The sequence below is a fragment of the Macaca fascicularis genome, chromosome 11 (genome assembly GCF_037993035.2).
Source record: "Macaca fascicularis isolate 582-1 chromosome 11, T2T-MFA8v1.1".
In the NCBI taxonomy this organism is placed as follows: Eukaryota; Metazoa; Chordata; class Mammalia; order Primates; family Cercopithecidae; genus Macaca; species Macaca fascicularis.
The window spans coordinates 102,305,504-102,322,420 of NC_088385.1; the positions used below are offsets into that span (position 1 = coordinate 102,305,504).

The window sequence follows — 16,917 nt, forward strand, 5'->3', positions numbered from 1 at the left end:
TATTTTGTTATTTTGTGATCTGTGACATAAAGTGAAAAAGGAAAGGACATTAGGGTCAGTGATGAGAGTGTTAGCTATGTGTGTAGTAAAAAAGGGCATTATAATCTCAATAAAAAGTTTGTACTCATCTCAACTCTCTAAGTCTCTTGCCGAGAACACTTAGCAGTCAAGAATATGTCTCCTGGTTTTGACTGAGTCTTTTATTAGAAGAGGAGGACATGATGGCTTGCACCTGTAGTCCCAGCTACTCAAGAGGCTGAAGCCAGAGGACAGCCTGAGCCCAGGAGTTCTAGGCCAGCCTGGACAATACAGTGAGACCCTATCTAAAAAAAAAAAAAGAGAGAGAGAAAGAGAGAGAGAAAGAAAGAGAAAAAGAAAAAAAGAAAACAAAAAGAACAGGAGTCAGCAAATTAAGGTTTTTGGGCCGGATTTGCCACTGTGACCTGTACCCCCATTTTTGTATGGCAGGTTTTTAAAATGTTTTTAAACAGCTAGGGAAAATATCAAAAGAATATTTTTTGTGACATGTGAAAATTATATGAAGTTCAAATTTCAGTGTCTATAAATAAAGTTTTATTGGGACATAGCCATACTCATTAGTTTATGTATTGGCTGTGTCTGTTTTCTCACTACAGCAGCAGACTTGATTAGTTGTGACAGAGACCATATGGCTTGCAGAGTTGAAATATTTACTATCTGGCCTTTTACCGAAAAAGGCTGCTGACCCAGAGTTAGAGTAACTTCCCTTTGATCCATCTTATTTATTGTTCTTCCCCATGGGAGTTCATTTGAAGAAAGGGTTCTACTGCCTTAAAAACAATGTTTTTTTTTAAAGTATGTAAGGTCAGCCCAAACAAATGAACTGGCATTCTTGTTCTCTTGCCCCCACTGGGGCAAGAGCAGGGTGGGGTTCACAGTTCACTTTGAAAATGCAGATTCAGTAATTCAAGGTAATATTTGAATATACATTATGGGTGATATCAAGATTAACCATTTGTGCTGCCAGAAATTTTAAATCTGGTAGAGGGATAAGAAACATATTTTCCTTATATTACTTTTTAAAAAATATTTTCTTAAAAAAAGAGATTAAACATAGCTTAAAAGAAAGGCATTTGACTCAATTCCTGTTCTCTCAAATTGTTATTCCACAAATTGCTACCAGTCCAGCAGATTCCCACTCTTCCTCAGTCTTCTGAATGCAAGAATATATTCCCTAAATGTCTTGGTCTATCTTAGCTATCTCTCCTGTTTTCATAGTATCCAAATACTTTCCTGACATTGTTAATTTGCTCGGTTGTATTTGTACTGAACTGTAAGTAACTTTTTGGTGTCTTCCTTAATAGACATGGAAAGGACTATTTCTTATTTTAAGTAATATAGTATTATCCTGCTTTTTCTAACTGAGTGAACCTGTTTCCTCATCTGTGGAATTGGAATAAAAATAATAATGATGGTGATAATAATACCTTTTATTGTTGTGAACCTTAACCTAGAAGATGAAAGTAAAATACTTAGTTAAGAATTTTTTTTTTTTCTGTTGTTTTATCTCTGAAACCTAATTACAGTCTTTTTGGAGGTTTAAATATTTCATTGAATGGAATCAAGATTTATTTATTTATTTATTTATTTATTTATTTTTGTGAGACAGAGTTTTGCTCTGTCACCCAGGCTGGAGTGTAATGGCGTAATCTCGGCTTACTTCAACCTCCGCCTCCCAGGTTCAAGCCATTCTCCCACCTCAGCCTCCTGAGTAGCTGAGATTACAGGCACCCGCCATCAAGACCGGGTAATTTTTGTATTTTAAATAGAGACAGAGTTTCACCATGTTGGCCAGGCTGATCTTGAACTCCTGACCTCAGATAATCTGCCTGCCTCAGCTTCCCAAAGTGTTGGGATTACAGGTGTGAGCCACTGCGCCCAGCCAAGATTTATTTTTAAACATGTCACCAACTGTATGCTTTAGAGAAGGTTGAAAGTTAAAATTAAAGCTTGCTGTTCAGAAATAGTTGTCCAGTAGATTTTCATCCAGTAGTGACATTGATATTTCTGTTCAATAGAGTTGGGGTGATTTTTTTTTTTGGGTCTGTTCCAAAAATCTGTGCTCTTTCCACATAGCTTATATATAGTTAAAAGTATAAATGGAGTGCTTACTATGTGGCAAGGACTGTTCCAGCTGCCTTATATTAATTTAATTTTCATAAGAACTCTATGAACTAAGTGCTGTTACTGCTATTTTTAGATGAGACAGCTGATGCATAAAAGGATTATACATTTCCCGGTTACTTAGCTAGTAAGAGGCAGAGTTGGGATTTGAATCTGTAGATTGGTTTTTGTTTGTTTTGGGATGGAGTTTTGCTGTTGTCACCCAGGCTGGAGTGCAGTGGTGTGATCTCAGCTCACTGCAACCTCTGCCTCCTGGGTTCAAGCGATTCTCCTGCCTTAGCCTCCTGAGTAGCTGGGATTACAGGCACATGCTTGGCTAATTTTTATATTTTTGGTAGAGTCAGGGTTTCACCATGTTGGCCAGGCTGGTCTGAAACTCCTCACCTCAGATGATCCACCCACCTTGTCCTCCCAAAGTGCTGGGATTACAGGCGTGAGCCAGTGCGCCCAGCAGATTGTATTCTTAACCTCTATGTTCTAATGCTTTTGTTAGCCATACTGTGTCCTATTTGTCATATGCTCGTATGTGAGATATAGCTTATCTAAGGTAACATTCTTGAAGTTTTAAGTTTGTTCACAGTGCTGAGCATATGGTAGATAATAAGTATTTGTGCTTGAATGAATTAAGAAATATAATGGGATGATAAAACAAATTATAATTCATACAATGTAATCATTGTTTAAGTATTCTTGGCTTTGAGTAATAACATTGTCGTTTGAGTTATCTGTAACTAACATTGGCTATTCTGAAGCAGTTTACTCTAAGACTGTTAACAATTGGGGCAATGAAATTGCTTAACAATCTATTTACATTTCTAAATTCATTTTTTCTTGCTGGTACTCACTCAAAAAGAAATCTGTGTGTTTTATTTAGAGTTTTTCCTTTTTTGAGTTCCTCTGTTGAATTGTTTGTTGATTTGTTTGTGTTAAATGGCATTGTATTATAACAGATAATTCAGTTCTTATAGAAGAAACCTTAAAGAATTTGGACATACTGGTTACAATAGTGAAGGTCTGGTATTAAGTTTGGCCTCCGAAACTTCTGAAATAGTAATGATCTTGAAATATGCTTTATTTTATGTATTTTTCAGAATTCTCCACTTTACCAATACTTACAGGATCTGGGACACACAGACTTTGAAATATGTTCTTCTTTGTCACCAAAAACAGAAAAATGCACAACAGAGGGACAACAAAAGCCTCCTACAAGAGCCCTACCAAAAGTAAGAAAGCATGCTCATTCTTTCTGGCTGAATTTTTTGCACTTTACCTTACTGGCTATTTAGATACTTCTTAAGCACTTCCATATCCTCCCTCACACTGGTAAGACTATTTATTTCATCAATAGTACAAAACTTTCTTTTTAGATAAACATGAATCCTTACTGCTTTGGAATATTTTGTAGGTAATTTATATCCAGTGAGGAAATAATTTGGTAGAGAATTAAAATACATTACTTATTTAAATATTGATGCTCTCCAAACAGAACCAGAAAAAATATACTAAAACTTTAATGAGAGCACAACTAATAGGAATCCTCTACTAACTGGATTTTTTCTCTTTAAATCTTTTTTTTTTTTTTCAAAGTATGAATTACAAGAAAGCAAATTGATATTTCTTAAACACAGTTTCAGGGGTATATAATGGAGTGAGTATAACTTCTGGTACCTTTTTTAATCTATAGAATTAAATACATTTATACAGTAAATATCTCATAGTCGATGTCCAGCATTGTGAAGCTGAGATACTAGAAAAATCTCCATTAATTATGTTGTACAAAATGCATTTTCTAGATTCATTTATGTCCTGCTAGCCATGTTTACTAAGATAAGAAATTTATGGTCCAGGCGCGGTGGCTCATGCCTGTAATCCCAGCACTTTGGGAGACCAAGGCGAGTGGATCACCTGAGGTCAGGAGTTTGAGACCAGCCTGGCCAACATGGTGAAATCCTGTCTCTACTAAAAATAGAAAAATTATCTGGGCGTGGTGGCGGGCGCCTGTAATCCCAGCTACTCAGGAGGCTGAGGCAGGAGAATCGCTTGAACCTGGGAGGCGGAGGTGGCAGTGAACCGAGATCATGCCATTGCACTCCAGCCTGGGCAGCAAGAGCAAAACTCCATCTCAAAAAATAAAAAAATAAAAATATTTACTCTGTTTTTAGGTGAGACAGTTGAAGCATAGGAGGATTATAAATTATCATAGGTTACTTAGCTTGTAAGAGGTGGAGTTGGGATTAGAACCTGTAGTTTACTCCCAGAGTTTATGTTCTTAACCTCTGTGTACCTGTCTACTACATTTTAGTTTTAACCAAAGGAATTGTAATTTAATAGAAAAAATACAACCAAATTTCCTCATTCCTTGAGCATTCTAGTTTAATCAGGGTTTTATCACTATTGAGAAGAGCATTTAAAGCTTTCAATTAGTCATTTACAGGGAAAGTATGGATTGGCATAAGGATCCTTTCCCCAATCTTCTTACAAAGACACCTAAAATGTAAGGTAACCAAGCTGGCCCATTTGTAACAGCCAAGTAAACACTAGAGAATTTTTTGACTAACACCCAGAAGGTGAGAGTTAGAATTAGAGTTTGCATGGATCAGAACCAGTTTTCCTAGTCCTCCATTGATACCATTTCTTCCCTGTGCCCTTTTTAAGTATAAATGTTCCTGGGAAGGGGTTTGTATATAATAGGCTATTTAGTAAGCTTGGATTTGAGGTTACTTGGCAACACAAAACAAAGAATGGCCAGGGGATAGTCTTAGAGCAGCAGATGGTCATTTACCTCTTATTTTTTGTTTTGTTTTGTTTTGATACAAACTTGGGTTTTATGGGTATTATTGTCATTTATGACAAGTATTTTTATATTTAGAAATGTTGTTGCTAGTTTATAAATAAGTCAAGTGAGAGTTTAAAATTGAATCCCCTCAGAAATTGAGGAACAATAAAAAGCATAGCCAGAGGTTGTTTTAAAAAATTACCAGGCTGGGCACAAAGGCTCATGTCTATAATCCCAGCACTTTGGGAGGCCAAGGCGGAAGGACCACTTGAGCCCAGGTGTTGGAGACCCGCCGGGGCAACATAGCAAGACCCTGTCTCAAAAAAATTATCGTATGTCTAGAAAGTTTGTTTTGTCTTCATTTTATTTATGTATGTATGTATTTATTTATTTATTTATTTATTTGAGATGGGGTCTTCCCCTATCACCCAGGCTGGAGTGTAGTGGTATGATTACAATTCACTGCAGCCTTCACTTTCTGGGCTCAAGTGATCCTCCCACCTCTGCCTCCCACGTACCTGGGACCACAGACATGTGCCACCATGCCCAGCTAATTTTGTTCTTTATTTTTTGTAGAGATTTAAAAATTGCCACTCACTGTGTTGCCCAGGTTGGTCTCAAACTCCTGACTTCAAGCAATCCTCCTACCTGGGCCTTACAGGTGTGAGCCACCACACCCAGCCATATTGCACATTTCTAAGACAAGTTTTTAACTGTAGGATCTATGTTTTTCTAAAATGAAGTTTTTTTCCTTTTTTTGTGTGTTTTGTTTTGTTTTGTTTTTGTTTTTGAGACGGAGTCTCACTCTCGCCTAGGCTGGAGTGCAGTGATACGATCTTGGCTCACTGCAACATCCATCTCCCAGGTTCAAGTAATTCTGCCTCAGCTTCCCAAGTAGCTGGTATTAGGCACAGGCCACCACGCCCAGCCAAGTTTTGTATTTTTAGTAGAGACAGGGTCTTACCACGTTGACCAGGCTGGTCTTGAACTCCCAACCTCAAGTGATCTGCCTACCTCAGCCTCCCAAACTGCTGAGATTACAGGAGTGAGCAACCGTGCCCAACCAATTTTTTTCCTAATTTGGGGAGAGCTAAATTTTAGAAAACTTGTTGTATTGTTTAGCTCATTGTCAGGGAATGTATGTTTAGAATTGCTCCCAAAATTCTTTTCAAGGAATGAAGTATCAATTATTTCCTCTGAAAAGCTATTTTTCTATGAGTTCTTAATGAAACCATCCTTAGCCTCTTTTTTAACTTTACTTTTGCATATGCTTATTAGTAGTTGTTAAGTAGTCTGCCCTGATATTCTTACTATGAATATTCATTCTGTCTCTTTTTCTGGTTTCTTTTCCTATGATTATTCTTAAATTCATTCCATAGAGTTTTAGCAGCAGGCTTCTTGTTGGCTTGGTGTCTTCTCTGGGGATCTCATCTACTTTCTTGCCACTTATGTCCGTTCTTCAGTCTTTGCTGAGTTCCAGTTGCTTCTTAGACATTTTCATCTGCATGTGCCCCACAAAGCTCAGATTCAACTTGTCTAAAATAGGACTTCCTCAGACACCCCCAAAACAAACAAGCTAAAAAATATTCTTTTTAATAGTCCAAAATCACCACCCTCTCAGATACCCCCAAAACAAACAAACAAAAAATGTTCTTTTAAATAGTCCCAAATCACCACACTCTCAGTTACCATACCATTTCCAATCGTGCTGACATAGCCTTGGTCATCAAGTGATACATCAGGTCAGCTTCTATGTCTTTTTAACTCTTATTCATGATCATTTTTGTACTCATTACCTAATTTAAAGGCCTTTATTGTTATTTAGCTGGGTTATTAATTTTTTTTTTTTAATTTTTTGAGATGGAGTCTCGCACTGTAGCCCAGGCTGGAGTGCAGTGGTGCGATCTCAGCTAACTGCAACCTCTGCCTCCTGGGTTCAAGCGATTCTCCTGCCTCAGCCTCCTGAGTAGCTGGGATTACAAGTGCCCGCCACCACGCCCAGCTAATTTTTTGTATTTTCAGTAGAGACAGGGTTTCACTATGTTGGCCAGGTTGGTCTCGAACTCCTGACCTCATGATCCACCCACCTCGACCTCCCAAAGTGCTGGGATTACAGGCAGGAGCCACCACCCCCAGCCTTGAATATCCTCTTACTCATGCTTCTTGTCTACAATCATTCCCTGCCAGTTTAGCCTCTGCACTATTGCCAATTATTTTTCTTTATTGTTTCACTTCCTTGCATAAAAATCTTTTGTAGCTCCTCACGACCTACAGGATAATGTTCATACTATTATAGTGTATAAGACTAAGATCCTTTAAAACCTATCTCAGTGTACCTTTTTAACTTCCTTACTAATTCCTTCTTCCCTTGGGTCATAACTGTCCTGGCGTGCGCCACCATCCCTGTGGCATGTGTTTTCATGGCTCTTTCCTTCATCTTCTTCCCTTGACTGAAGTATTCTTCTCTCTTTCTTTTTTTTTTTTTTTTTTTTTTTTTTTTTTTTTTTTTTTTGGAGACGGAGTCTCGCTCTGTCGCCCAGGCTGGAGTGCAGTGGCCGGATCTCAGCTCACTGCAAGCTCCGCCTCCCGGGTCTACGCCATTCTCCTGCCTCAGCCTCCCGAGTAGCTGGGACTACAGGCGCCCGCCACCTCGCCCGGCTAGTTTTTTTTTTTTGTATTTTTTAGTAGAGATGGGGTTTCACTGTGTTAGCCAGGATGGTCTCGATCTCCTGACCTCGTGATCCGCCCGTCTCGGCCTCCCAAAGTGCTGGGATTACAGGCTTGAGCCACCGCGCCTGGCCTCTCTTTTTTTTTTTTTGAGACGCAGTTTCGCTCTTGTAGCCCAGGCTGGAGTGCAATGGCGCGATCTTGGCTCACCACAACCTCCGCCTCCTGGGTTCAAATAATTCTCCTGCCTCAGCCTCCTGAGTAGCTGGGATTACAGGCATGCATCACCATGCCTGGCTAATTTTGTATTTTTCATAGAGACGGGGTTTCTCCATGTTGGTCAGGCTGGTCTTGAACCCCCGACCTCAGGTGATCTGCCCGCCTCGGCCTCCCAAAGTGCTGGGATTACAGGCATGAGCCACCGCGCCCAGCCTGTTCTTCCTTTCTTTGTTGAATTCCTACTCATCCATTAGGACTGAGCTCCAGTGTTAGCTCCTCTCTGACCTCTTCTCTTCCAATACTTTTTCAGACTTTACATTGATTGTAATTCTGTATATTGTCTCTTCTTCTATACTAAGTTCTTGAAAACAACAGTTACATGTATTTATCTTTTTTCCCATGACCCTTTGCAGTACCTGGGATATAGTAATCACTCAATGAATATAAACTGCACTTACTGGCATGCTCAAGGAATGGGCTATTAAGGTAAATTGAATTTTTGGTTGATTCAGTAGTAAAACTTTATCAATATATGATAGTTTTTCTAAAATGGTCAAAGTATCTTTTTGACTTAGTATTGTGGAATGAAATGGTCTTAATATTTGAGAACTTGTAACCAGGTTCTCAAAAAGAAAAAGATTTTTCTTTCTGAAATAAATACTATCATCATGTTGATATAGTACATAGTCTTCCCAGGATAAATGGGCTGCTTCAGAATGACTTCTACCTGTTCTGTAAAAATCGGATTTTCAGGCCTCAATCCAAATGTATCGAATCACAATCTTTAGTTTGGGGGCCTGAGAATATGTTTCTAACTAAAATCTCCAGGTGATCCTGATATGCAACAAAATTTAAGAACTAATAAGGAGGCTGAGACATATTGACAAAGTATATAACCTGGACAATTTTTTTCTCCCTTTTCTGATAAAAATTCTCATTGATTGGAGGTAAGTAACTGGAAGTTTTTCTGCTGTTTGGGTATGCTTTAATAATCTTATACCATGTCATTCGTCTCCTTCAGCAAGGTATCCTGTTAAAAGTGGCTGAAACCATCAAAAGTTGGATTTTTTTTTCTCAGTGCAATAAGAAAGATGACTTACTTCACAAGTTGGTAAGTGGTCACTTCTTTTTGTCACTTTTCAGGGTTCTAGGTTATTAGTGAAAGAATTGGTGAATCAGAATTTGTTTTGCTATCAATTTGGGCAGTGATTGATTTTTACTAGAGATTCTGCAGTAACTCAGGATCTTTTAATTTGGGCTTACTTGTATTATTTATAGCTTTTAAAGAGGTTATTAGCCACTCAGAATGGAATATTCTGATAGTTATTGAAACTTTGTTAGATCATGAATTTACTATTGCCCTCTTCCTCCATTGACAGGTATTCTTCTCTATAGGTGAAGGAATATGTCATTAGTGGGATCAATTTAATCTGTTAAATCACAGAATTTCCCAAATACTCTAAACAGTCAACCTGAAAGGTCTTTGTGATTTTTGTGAGGTTTTGTTTTTTTCTACTCTCTGCTGTAACAGAACTCCAGAGGGGAAATAATTCAACCTTCTGACATCCTAACAATACAAAATCCAGGGAGTATAGCCTAAAAATTCAAGTTATGTGGTTCTCATGGCTCCCAGAAGGAGTAAAGGAGTAATGTAGTTACAAGTAAGCAGGTTTCAGGATCTCTGCTGGCCTGTGACCTTAAGAATTATCATTCTTGTACATTAACATTTGTAAAGAGATTGTTTACAAAGTGCTTTCACATTTTGATTTGGTAATCTAAACAACACTATAAGATTTAGTCTACTTCACTAATGAGAAAACCAAGGTTCAGACAATTCAGTTTTGTTTTAATAACTTACTGAGTGAATTGTCTAAAAATGTTCAGCTAGAAAGTGATAGAGCCAGAATTTGAATCCAGGTCTCTTGGATCCAAAGCCATGCTCTTTTTGCTATAGCATACGACCTCTCTAGCTCAAGTATTATTATTTTTTGACTGACTAAAATTACTTTTTTAGCAATCCAAATTGTCAAGTTCTTTGTTCAGGGTTTCATCTTTGTTGAAGGTGTGTTGAGAAGGTCAATGAAGTGTCTTATCGTCTACATAGAATGTCATTTTTATCCAGGTGGAGCCATCTCATTCTTCAGTGATACTAGGACTGTGGTAAGGTATATGGATCCATATACATTTTTCTGTGATTTAGTCATAGTCTGCCTAGGCCCGGTCTTTTCATTCCTGATTCTGTGTCACTGGCCACATGTTTCATGTGATGTTTCACTATAAAGTGCCAGCTTCTGTATGCATCCCTTTTGTGCCTACATTATGGAGAACTATAAGAATACATACCTAAGGAATAGTTTACTAGTAATGGAATAAGAAATTGCCAGGTTGGCTTTTGGCGTGAGATTGCTTGACTTTTTCCCCTTGATTGTGACATATTTAAAATGTTGTTAGCTATATAATGAGGACTTCAGTAAGAATGTGGTGAACCATATATCAAACTAAGCCCATGTCCTCTTGATCAGGGTTATATGCCACTTTTAGAGAATAAGATTTTTAATATTAGGTGCATTTAGATATATTTTATTTATCTTCAGTAAAGAGAGTATCTCAATGGAATGCTGATCTTTCTTGAAGATATTGAAGCAGGCCCTCATTTCTTTTATAAGAATACTGGCAATTACTCTGTGATATCTGAACATTTTACTATTGTTCATTTTTATAGTATTTTTCTTAAGAATTAAAAAAATCCTTGATGGTAGTAGTAATAGCACTTTTTAAGTGCTTTTTAGCCTATAAAGTGCCTTCACACATGTTATCTCATTTGATCCTTATATCAAAAGCCCCATGATATTCCACAGTGATTAAGATCTTTAAAGAGGCTGGGCACGGTGGCTCAAGCCTGTAATCCCAGCACTTTGGGAGGCCGAGACGGGCGGATCACGAGGTCAGGAGATCGAGACCAGCCTGGCTAACACGGTGAAAACCCGTCTCTACTAAAAATACAAAAAAAAAACTAGCCGGGCGAGGTGGCGGGCGCCTGTAGTCCCAGCTATTTGGGAGGCTGAGGCAGGAGAATGGCGTAAACCTGGGAGGCAGAGCTTGTAGTGAGCTGAGATCCGGCCACTGCACTCCAGCCTGGGTGACAGAGCGAGACTCTGTCTCAAAAAAAAAAAAAAGATCTTTAAAGAATACTGACACATGAATAAGTTTCCTTCTCCATCCCTAAGGAAAAAGAAATCAAAATCTCTTAATTTTTTATCTGTGCCTTCTCATAACCTTTCATTTCATCCAGGCAGAAAGGAATTCCTAAGTACTTTCTCATGCCACTTCCCTATTTAGATTCTAGAAAGATCTTCGTCAATCAAATCAAGTCCAAATTTGTCACGTCAGTACTAAAGAGTCTGCATAATTTGGCCCTAACCTACCTTTCCAGCTTTGTCCACCAGTATTTGTATCAATGAACCCAGTCTTCATTTTCCTTTATTCCATACTTACTCTGTATGTCTGTGTTTGTGCTTTTATACTGTGATGGAATTCTTTCTGGTTTTGTTTTTTTTTTTCTTGATCCAATGGAATCTTTCAATAAGCACTCCTAGCTTTTTCTCAAAGTTTTCCCAAAACTTCAGCCTATTGTATCTCTTATTTTCTGCATCAACCTGGTAATAATTATGTTGTGTTCTATAAGTTTTTATATTGTAATATATCCAACATGTGCTTTTCTTTATTGTTTTAATTATTGCATAGATAGTGACAACAGTAATGGCTAACATACAGTGCTTACTATGAGCCAAACACTCCTCTTGGTATTTTATAGATATTGACTTATTTAATCCTCGTAACAACCCTATGAAGTAGCTACTGTTATTATCCCAATTTTGCCAAAGAGGAAACTGGCACAGAGAGCCTATTAACATGCTTAAGTTGTGGAGCAAGAATATAAAGCTAGACACTAAGTCTTGGCACTCAGACTTGTTGAAAATGTGCCAGAGTTTACGTAGTACACATCCCAGGAGCATAGAGCCTCCAGCCATGCCGGTGATACCTGCTAATACTTAAATCGATCAGAATTAGCACCTTTTCAGTTTCTTCATTTGTTTGAGACCTGGATCTGGGCTTCTCAGTCCAAATAGGACTGGCATACATGTTTCTTAATTTGCAGGTGTCAATTTTTCTGGTACTTTGATTGTTACATTGTAACACGGTTAACATGTTTTCTGCAGTTCTTATTTTTTGTAATCAAAGAGTAATATATAATTTTACATTTTATCCTTAAGAAAGATACTTAATTCATTAATCTGATTCAATTTAAACAGCTATAGTAATCAGAATATAGTTCAAGTTTTTCCTCTATATGAGGCAGTCTAATCACTAAGATAACACTGTTTTAGTTATTTGGAGTGTCTTGGTCCCTGCAAGTTCATTTGTATGCATAGATGATTGTAGGTTGTTGGTTGATCACTTTTTTTTTTTTTTTTTTGTGGAGACTGAGTCTCATTCTGCTGTTCAGGCTGCAGTACAGTGGCACCATCCTGGCTCACTACAACCTCTGCCTCCCAGGCTCAAGCAATTCTTGTGCCTCAACCTTATAAGTAGCTGAGACTACAGGTGCACACCACCAAACCTGGCTAATATGCTGGTCTTGAACTCCTGGCCTCAAGTAATTCTGCCCGCCTTAACCTCCCAAAGTGCTGGGATTATAGGGGTGAGCCACCGTGCCCAGTCGGTTTGTCACATTCTTAAATCAGATATTCCTAAAGCTGTTAATACTTCCTCTAAGCGTGTTGGTTTTGGGGAGGTGTTATCCCAGTTTTACACGTAAGTCTGATGCCAGGGAATGGTGTTAAAGAAAGTGAATAACTGATTACGCCGAGTGTCTGTAAAGAGAGAGCACTCCCGTTGAATATTACTGGCTTTTCCAGTCTCTGTCAGCCTTGGCCTTCAACTAGTTAGGCTTCTTCAAAGTTACCTTATATATATGTACATAGAAGTCTCATAAAAGGTATGGTTTAAAGCTTTTGTAGCAAAAGTTTGATTTTTAATACTTGCATTGAATATGGCTGTGTCTAATTGGGGAACCAAATAGTAAGATCAATTTCAGAGATTACTCGAAAAGCTACCGTGCCCCATCTCCTGCGCTCCTTTTTTCTCCCCTCTGAACAATAGTATAAAGGGAATTGTGTTGCTCTGTCTTTGTGAAAGTGGGGTGGGATGTCAAATTAAGTGGTTCCTAATATTAGAATCGGAATTGTAGGAAGAGAAAAGAGGCAATTGTTCAAATATGAAACATAAAAGTGCTGCAGAGGTACATACAGAGTGTGTCAGTAGATGGTAAAAAAAAAGCCACATCAGGCTAAAAGAAAGATCAACATTCCTTTGAGAAGATGCTCTCTTTTTGGACTGAAGATAAATAAAATATATCTAAATGCACCTAATATTAAAAATCTTATTCTCTAAAAGTGGCATATAACCCTGATCAAGAGGTCATGGGCTCAGTTTGATATATGGTTCACCACATTCTTACTGAAGTCCTCATTATGATCAGCTAGGGCTGGAATGTGTGGTGTGGGAATGATTAAATTAACTAAGAGCAAACCTGTTGCCTTCACACCCTAGAGCTAGTGGGTTTTACTTTAATTGCTAATGGCCTTGTCCATCGTTCTCTTTATTTTTATCATATAGTAGGATCACTCTAGTCCTAAATTTGTTTGTTTGGTTTTGGTTTTTTAATTATTTATTTATTTATTTATTTTTGAGACAGAATCTTGCTCTGTCACCCAGGTTGTAGTGCAGTGGCACAATCTCGGCTTACTGCAACCTCCGCCTCCTGGGTTCAGGAGATTGTCCTGCCTCAGCTTCCCGAGTAGCCGGGATTACAGGCATGTGCCACCATGCCCAGCTAATTTTTGTATGTTAGTAGAGATGGGATTTCACCATATTGGCCAGGCTGGTCTCGAATTCCTTACCTCAGGTGATCTGCCTGCCTTGGCCTCCCGAAGTGCTGGGACTACAGGCGTGAGCCACTGCACTTGGCCTCTATTTGTTTAAATTTAATGCAAAATACAACTTTAAATTTTCTTTTGAGGCAGACTATGTGCAGGGAAACACAGCTACCAAATGCGTAGGATTTGAAATCAAAATTCTGGAAAGTTACTTAATTTCTTTGGGCTTTGGTGTTCTTCCCTATATAATGGAGAGGAGGATGATAAGGTACATCACAGGGTTACCGTGAGAATTCACCTGTCAGCCCTAAGAGTGCTACCTCATTTCTCACCTCTCTACCATGTGCGCTCTGTGCACAATCTATTAATAATATCATCTAGTACGGACAACTCACAGTTCCCCAAATTAGAAAGGCTTTTATCCTGTACCGTCCCACTTCTCCAACTCCTTTGGTTAATTCTTGTTCATCCTTTAAAACTTAGCTCAGGCTTCACCTCTTTTACTTTCTCTGACTTCATTACAGGCTTGGTCCCTCTATGCCATTTTCATAGTACTCTAGGTGTATTTCATCACGCTCCTTTGCATGTTATATTGCAACGGTTTACTTTTCGGGTCTCTTCATTAAACTATGAACTCTTTAAGAATATATCTTGTTCATTTTGTGTCTTCTGTGTCAAGCCTGGTGCCTGGCTTATGGAAGATGTTCTTTGATAGATGAATAGAAAGAAGAGAGGGAGAAATAAATGAGCTGGTATATGTGAAGGCGTTTTGTAAACTATAAAATGCTATGCAAATGTTAGTGTGATTTTACATTGCATTCCTTAATAGTGTATTTTTAAATATCTGAATCTACATTTTTAGGAGGCCTTGATCCTGCTAATAAAATTCTTAAATATTGACTGTATTGTTACAGCTTCAGGGACAGCATCTTTAATGTTATAGGATTATATTTTCCATGTTGTGCCCTAGCAATTTAATCAATTAGGCTTAACTAGACAGGTTTGTTAATCTGTAATTACTTTTCATCTTGTTATTAAAAATTTATATTTTACATCTGATGGCTCAATAATGTCTACCTCAATCTTTATTGTTTCACATTTACAGTGAAAATAAAACTCATCTATCATACTGAAGGTAGATTGGACTGTTGTTTCTTCTTGAAGTATCTTCTGAAAATAAACACCACTAAATTTTATTAGTACATTAGGAGTTTAGCGTTTAATGCAATATTATATATGTGTTAATACCTCTCTTCTGGTATTTTAATGGCAAGGATATTGGATTCCGACTCGACTCATTACATACCATCCTGCAACAGGAAGTCCTGTTACAAGAGGATGTGGAGCTGATTGAGCTACTTGATCCCAGTATCCTGTCTGCAGGGCAATCTCAACAACAGGAAAATGGACACCTTCCAACACTTTGCTCCCTGGCAACCCCTAATATTTGGTACTGTCCAGAAAACACCTATTCTTTGACTGCTTACATATAGAGTATTAGCAGAGGAAACCCATCCTCATGCTCTCCATTGTAAAGGCATAAACATTCTATACATTTAGCAGTACAATTAAAGTAGCAATATGGGGGGGGAAGTACCTTTCTAAAATAAATACCATTTAAAGTGAAGCTAGGGAAAAAAATCCAATTTGGTTATTATATACTTCCAACTCACTAAAATTAGTTCTGTGTCCAGCAACCTAGCAAATGGGCATAACAAGTGCCAAAAAGTTACTCTGCCAGGTGTAGTGGCTTATGCCTGTAATCCCAACACTTTGGGAGGCTGAAGTGGTAGGATTGCTTAAGGCCAAGAGTTTGAGACCAGCTTGGGCAACATAGCAAAACCCCATCTCTACAAAACATAAAAAAATGTGTTCGCGTATGGTGGCATATGTCTGTGGACCTAGCTCCTTAAGATACTGATGTGGAAGGATTGCTTGAGCCCAGCAGTTGCAGAGTGCAGTGAGTCATGATCACACCACTGCACTCCAGCCTGAGCAACAAAGCGAGACCCTGTCTCTAAGGGGAATAAAAAAGAATTTCTTTTACCCATACACCTATGCACATATGTGCATGCAAGCCTATCCTTCTTTATGTTTCTTTATAATTAATAGGTTTTATCATAACTATATTGTAGAGACACCAAGAATTGGATGGGACATGGAGGTAGGCAGTTGATTCTGGCTGTGCTGGCTGAGAAAAGATAACAGGGAACATGATTTGATGATTCAGACCATCCTAAAACTTTTCAGCCTCTTGAACTATTTGGGTCTAGAGCAGAAGTCCCAGGCAATAATCTGTTAAAAGAAAAAAAAAGGATGTGTAGCAAAAAGGGATTATATATAAAGAATTATTGATTTCTTCTTCCTATTAAAGTACTTTATTAAATTTGGCATAGAAGGGAGGAATGAATCAAGAAGTACACTAAATCACTGCTCAAACTGTTCAAGTTATATAGGCAGTTACATTCATTGGCCTTAAGGTTCTGTATTTATGTCTTCCCTGTCACACTGACAAATGCTTCACTCTCCAGTCACTCAGATATGATCATGAAGAAGTGAAGCATCTTATCCTTCAAAAATATGAGAATTTAAGGAGCTGATAGAAGGAACTATAGGTTTTTAAGAATTTGCTACTTTACTAAGTTTCCTTTACCCACAAATATAACCAGGCAACTATGAGACCTATAAATGATTTTAGAGTTTACTATTAATATATAAAAATATATGATGAGATTTTGCTTTATGGTATTACCAGTATTATCTAAAAAGTAAAGGATTCTAAAGGAAATTAGGGCAAATATTTATTTATTTACTTATTTTTTGAGACATGGTCTCACTCTGTTGCTTAGGCTGGAGCACAGTGGTGTGATGTTGGCTCACTGCAGCCTCGGCCTCCTAGACTCAAGTGATCCTCCCACCCTAGCCTCCTAAGTACCTGGTACTATAGGAGCATGCCACCACAGCTGGCTAATTTTTGTAGTTTTTGCAGAGACAGGGTTTTGCCATGTTGCCCAGGCTGGTCTTGAACTCCTGTACTCAAGTGATCTGCCTGCCTTAGCCTCCCAAAGTGCTGGGATTACAGGTGCGAGCCCTGCACCTGGCCAGGGCAAATATTAATAAGAAATTGCGTGTGATTTTCTTTGCAATATGATT

At 38.2% G+C, this 16,917-nt stretch overlaps 1 protein-coding gene across 42 annotated transcripts in view; it reads left to right on the forward strand.

Moving 5' to 3' along the window:
- The window catches only part of VEZT (vezatin, adherens junctions transmembrane protein), a 77,841-nt gene that overhangs the window by 27,465 nt on the left and 33,459 nt on the right, over window positions 1-16,917 (forward strand). For 17 of the 42 annotated variants that reach the window (XM_074007541.1, XM_074007557.1, XM_074007552.1 and 14 more), the window contains 3 exons: window positions 3,255-3,386; window positions 8,847-8,936; window positions 15,039-15,214. Coding sequence is in view for 33 of the 42 variants with exons in the window: in XM_015431404.4 (XP_015286890.3) it covers window positions 3,255-3,386; window positions 8,847-8,936; window positions 15,039-15,214 (398 nt within the window). In the remaining 9 variants the exon portion in view is untranslated. Of the gene's footprint in view, window positions 1-3,254; window positions 3,387-8,238; window positions 8,312-8,846; window positions 8,937-9,947; window positions 9,991-15,038; window positions 15,215-16,917 lie in introns of those variants that run through there. The other 25 variants (XM_045365728.2, XM_074007551.1, XM_065524662.1 and 22 more) reach the window with 7 other exon arrangements.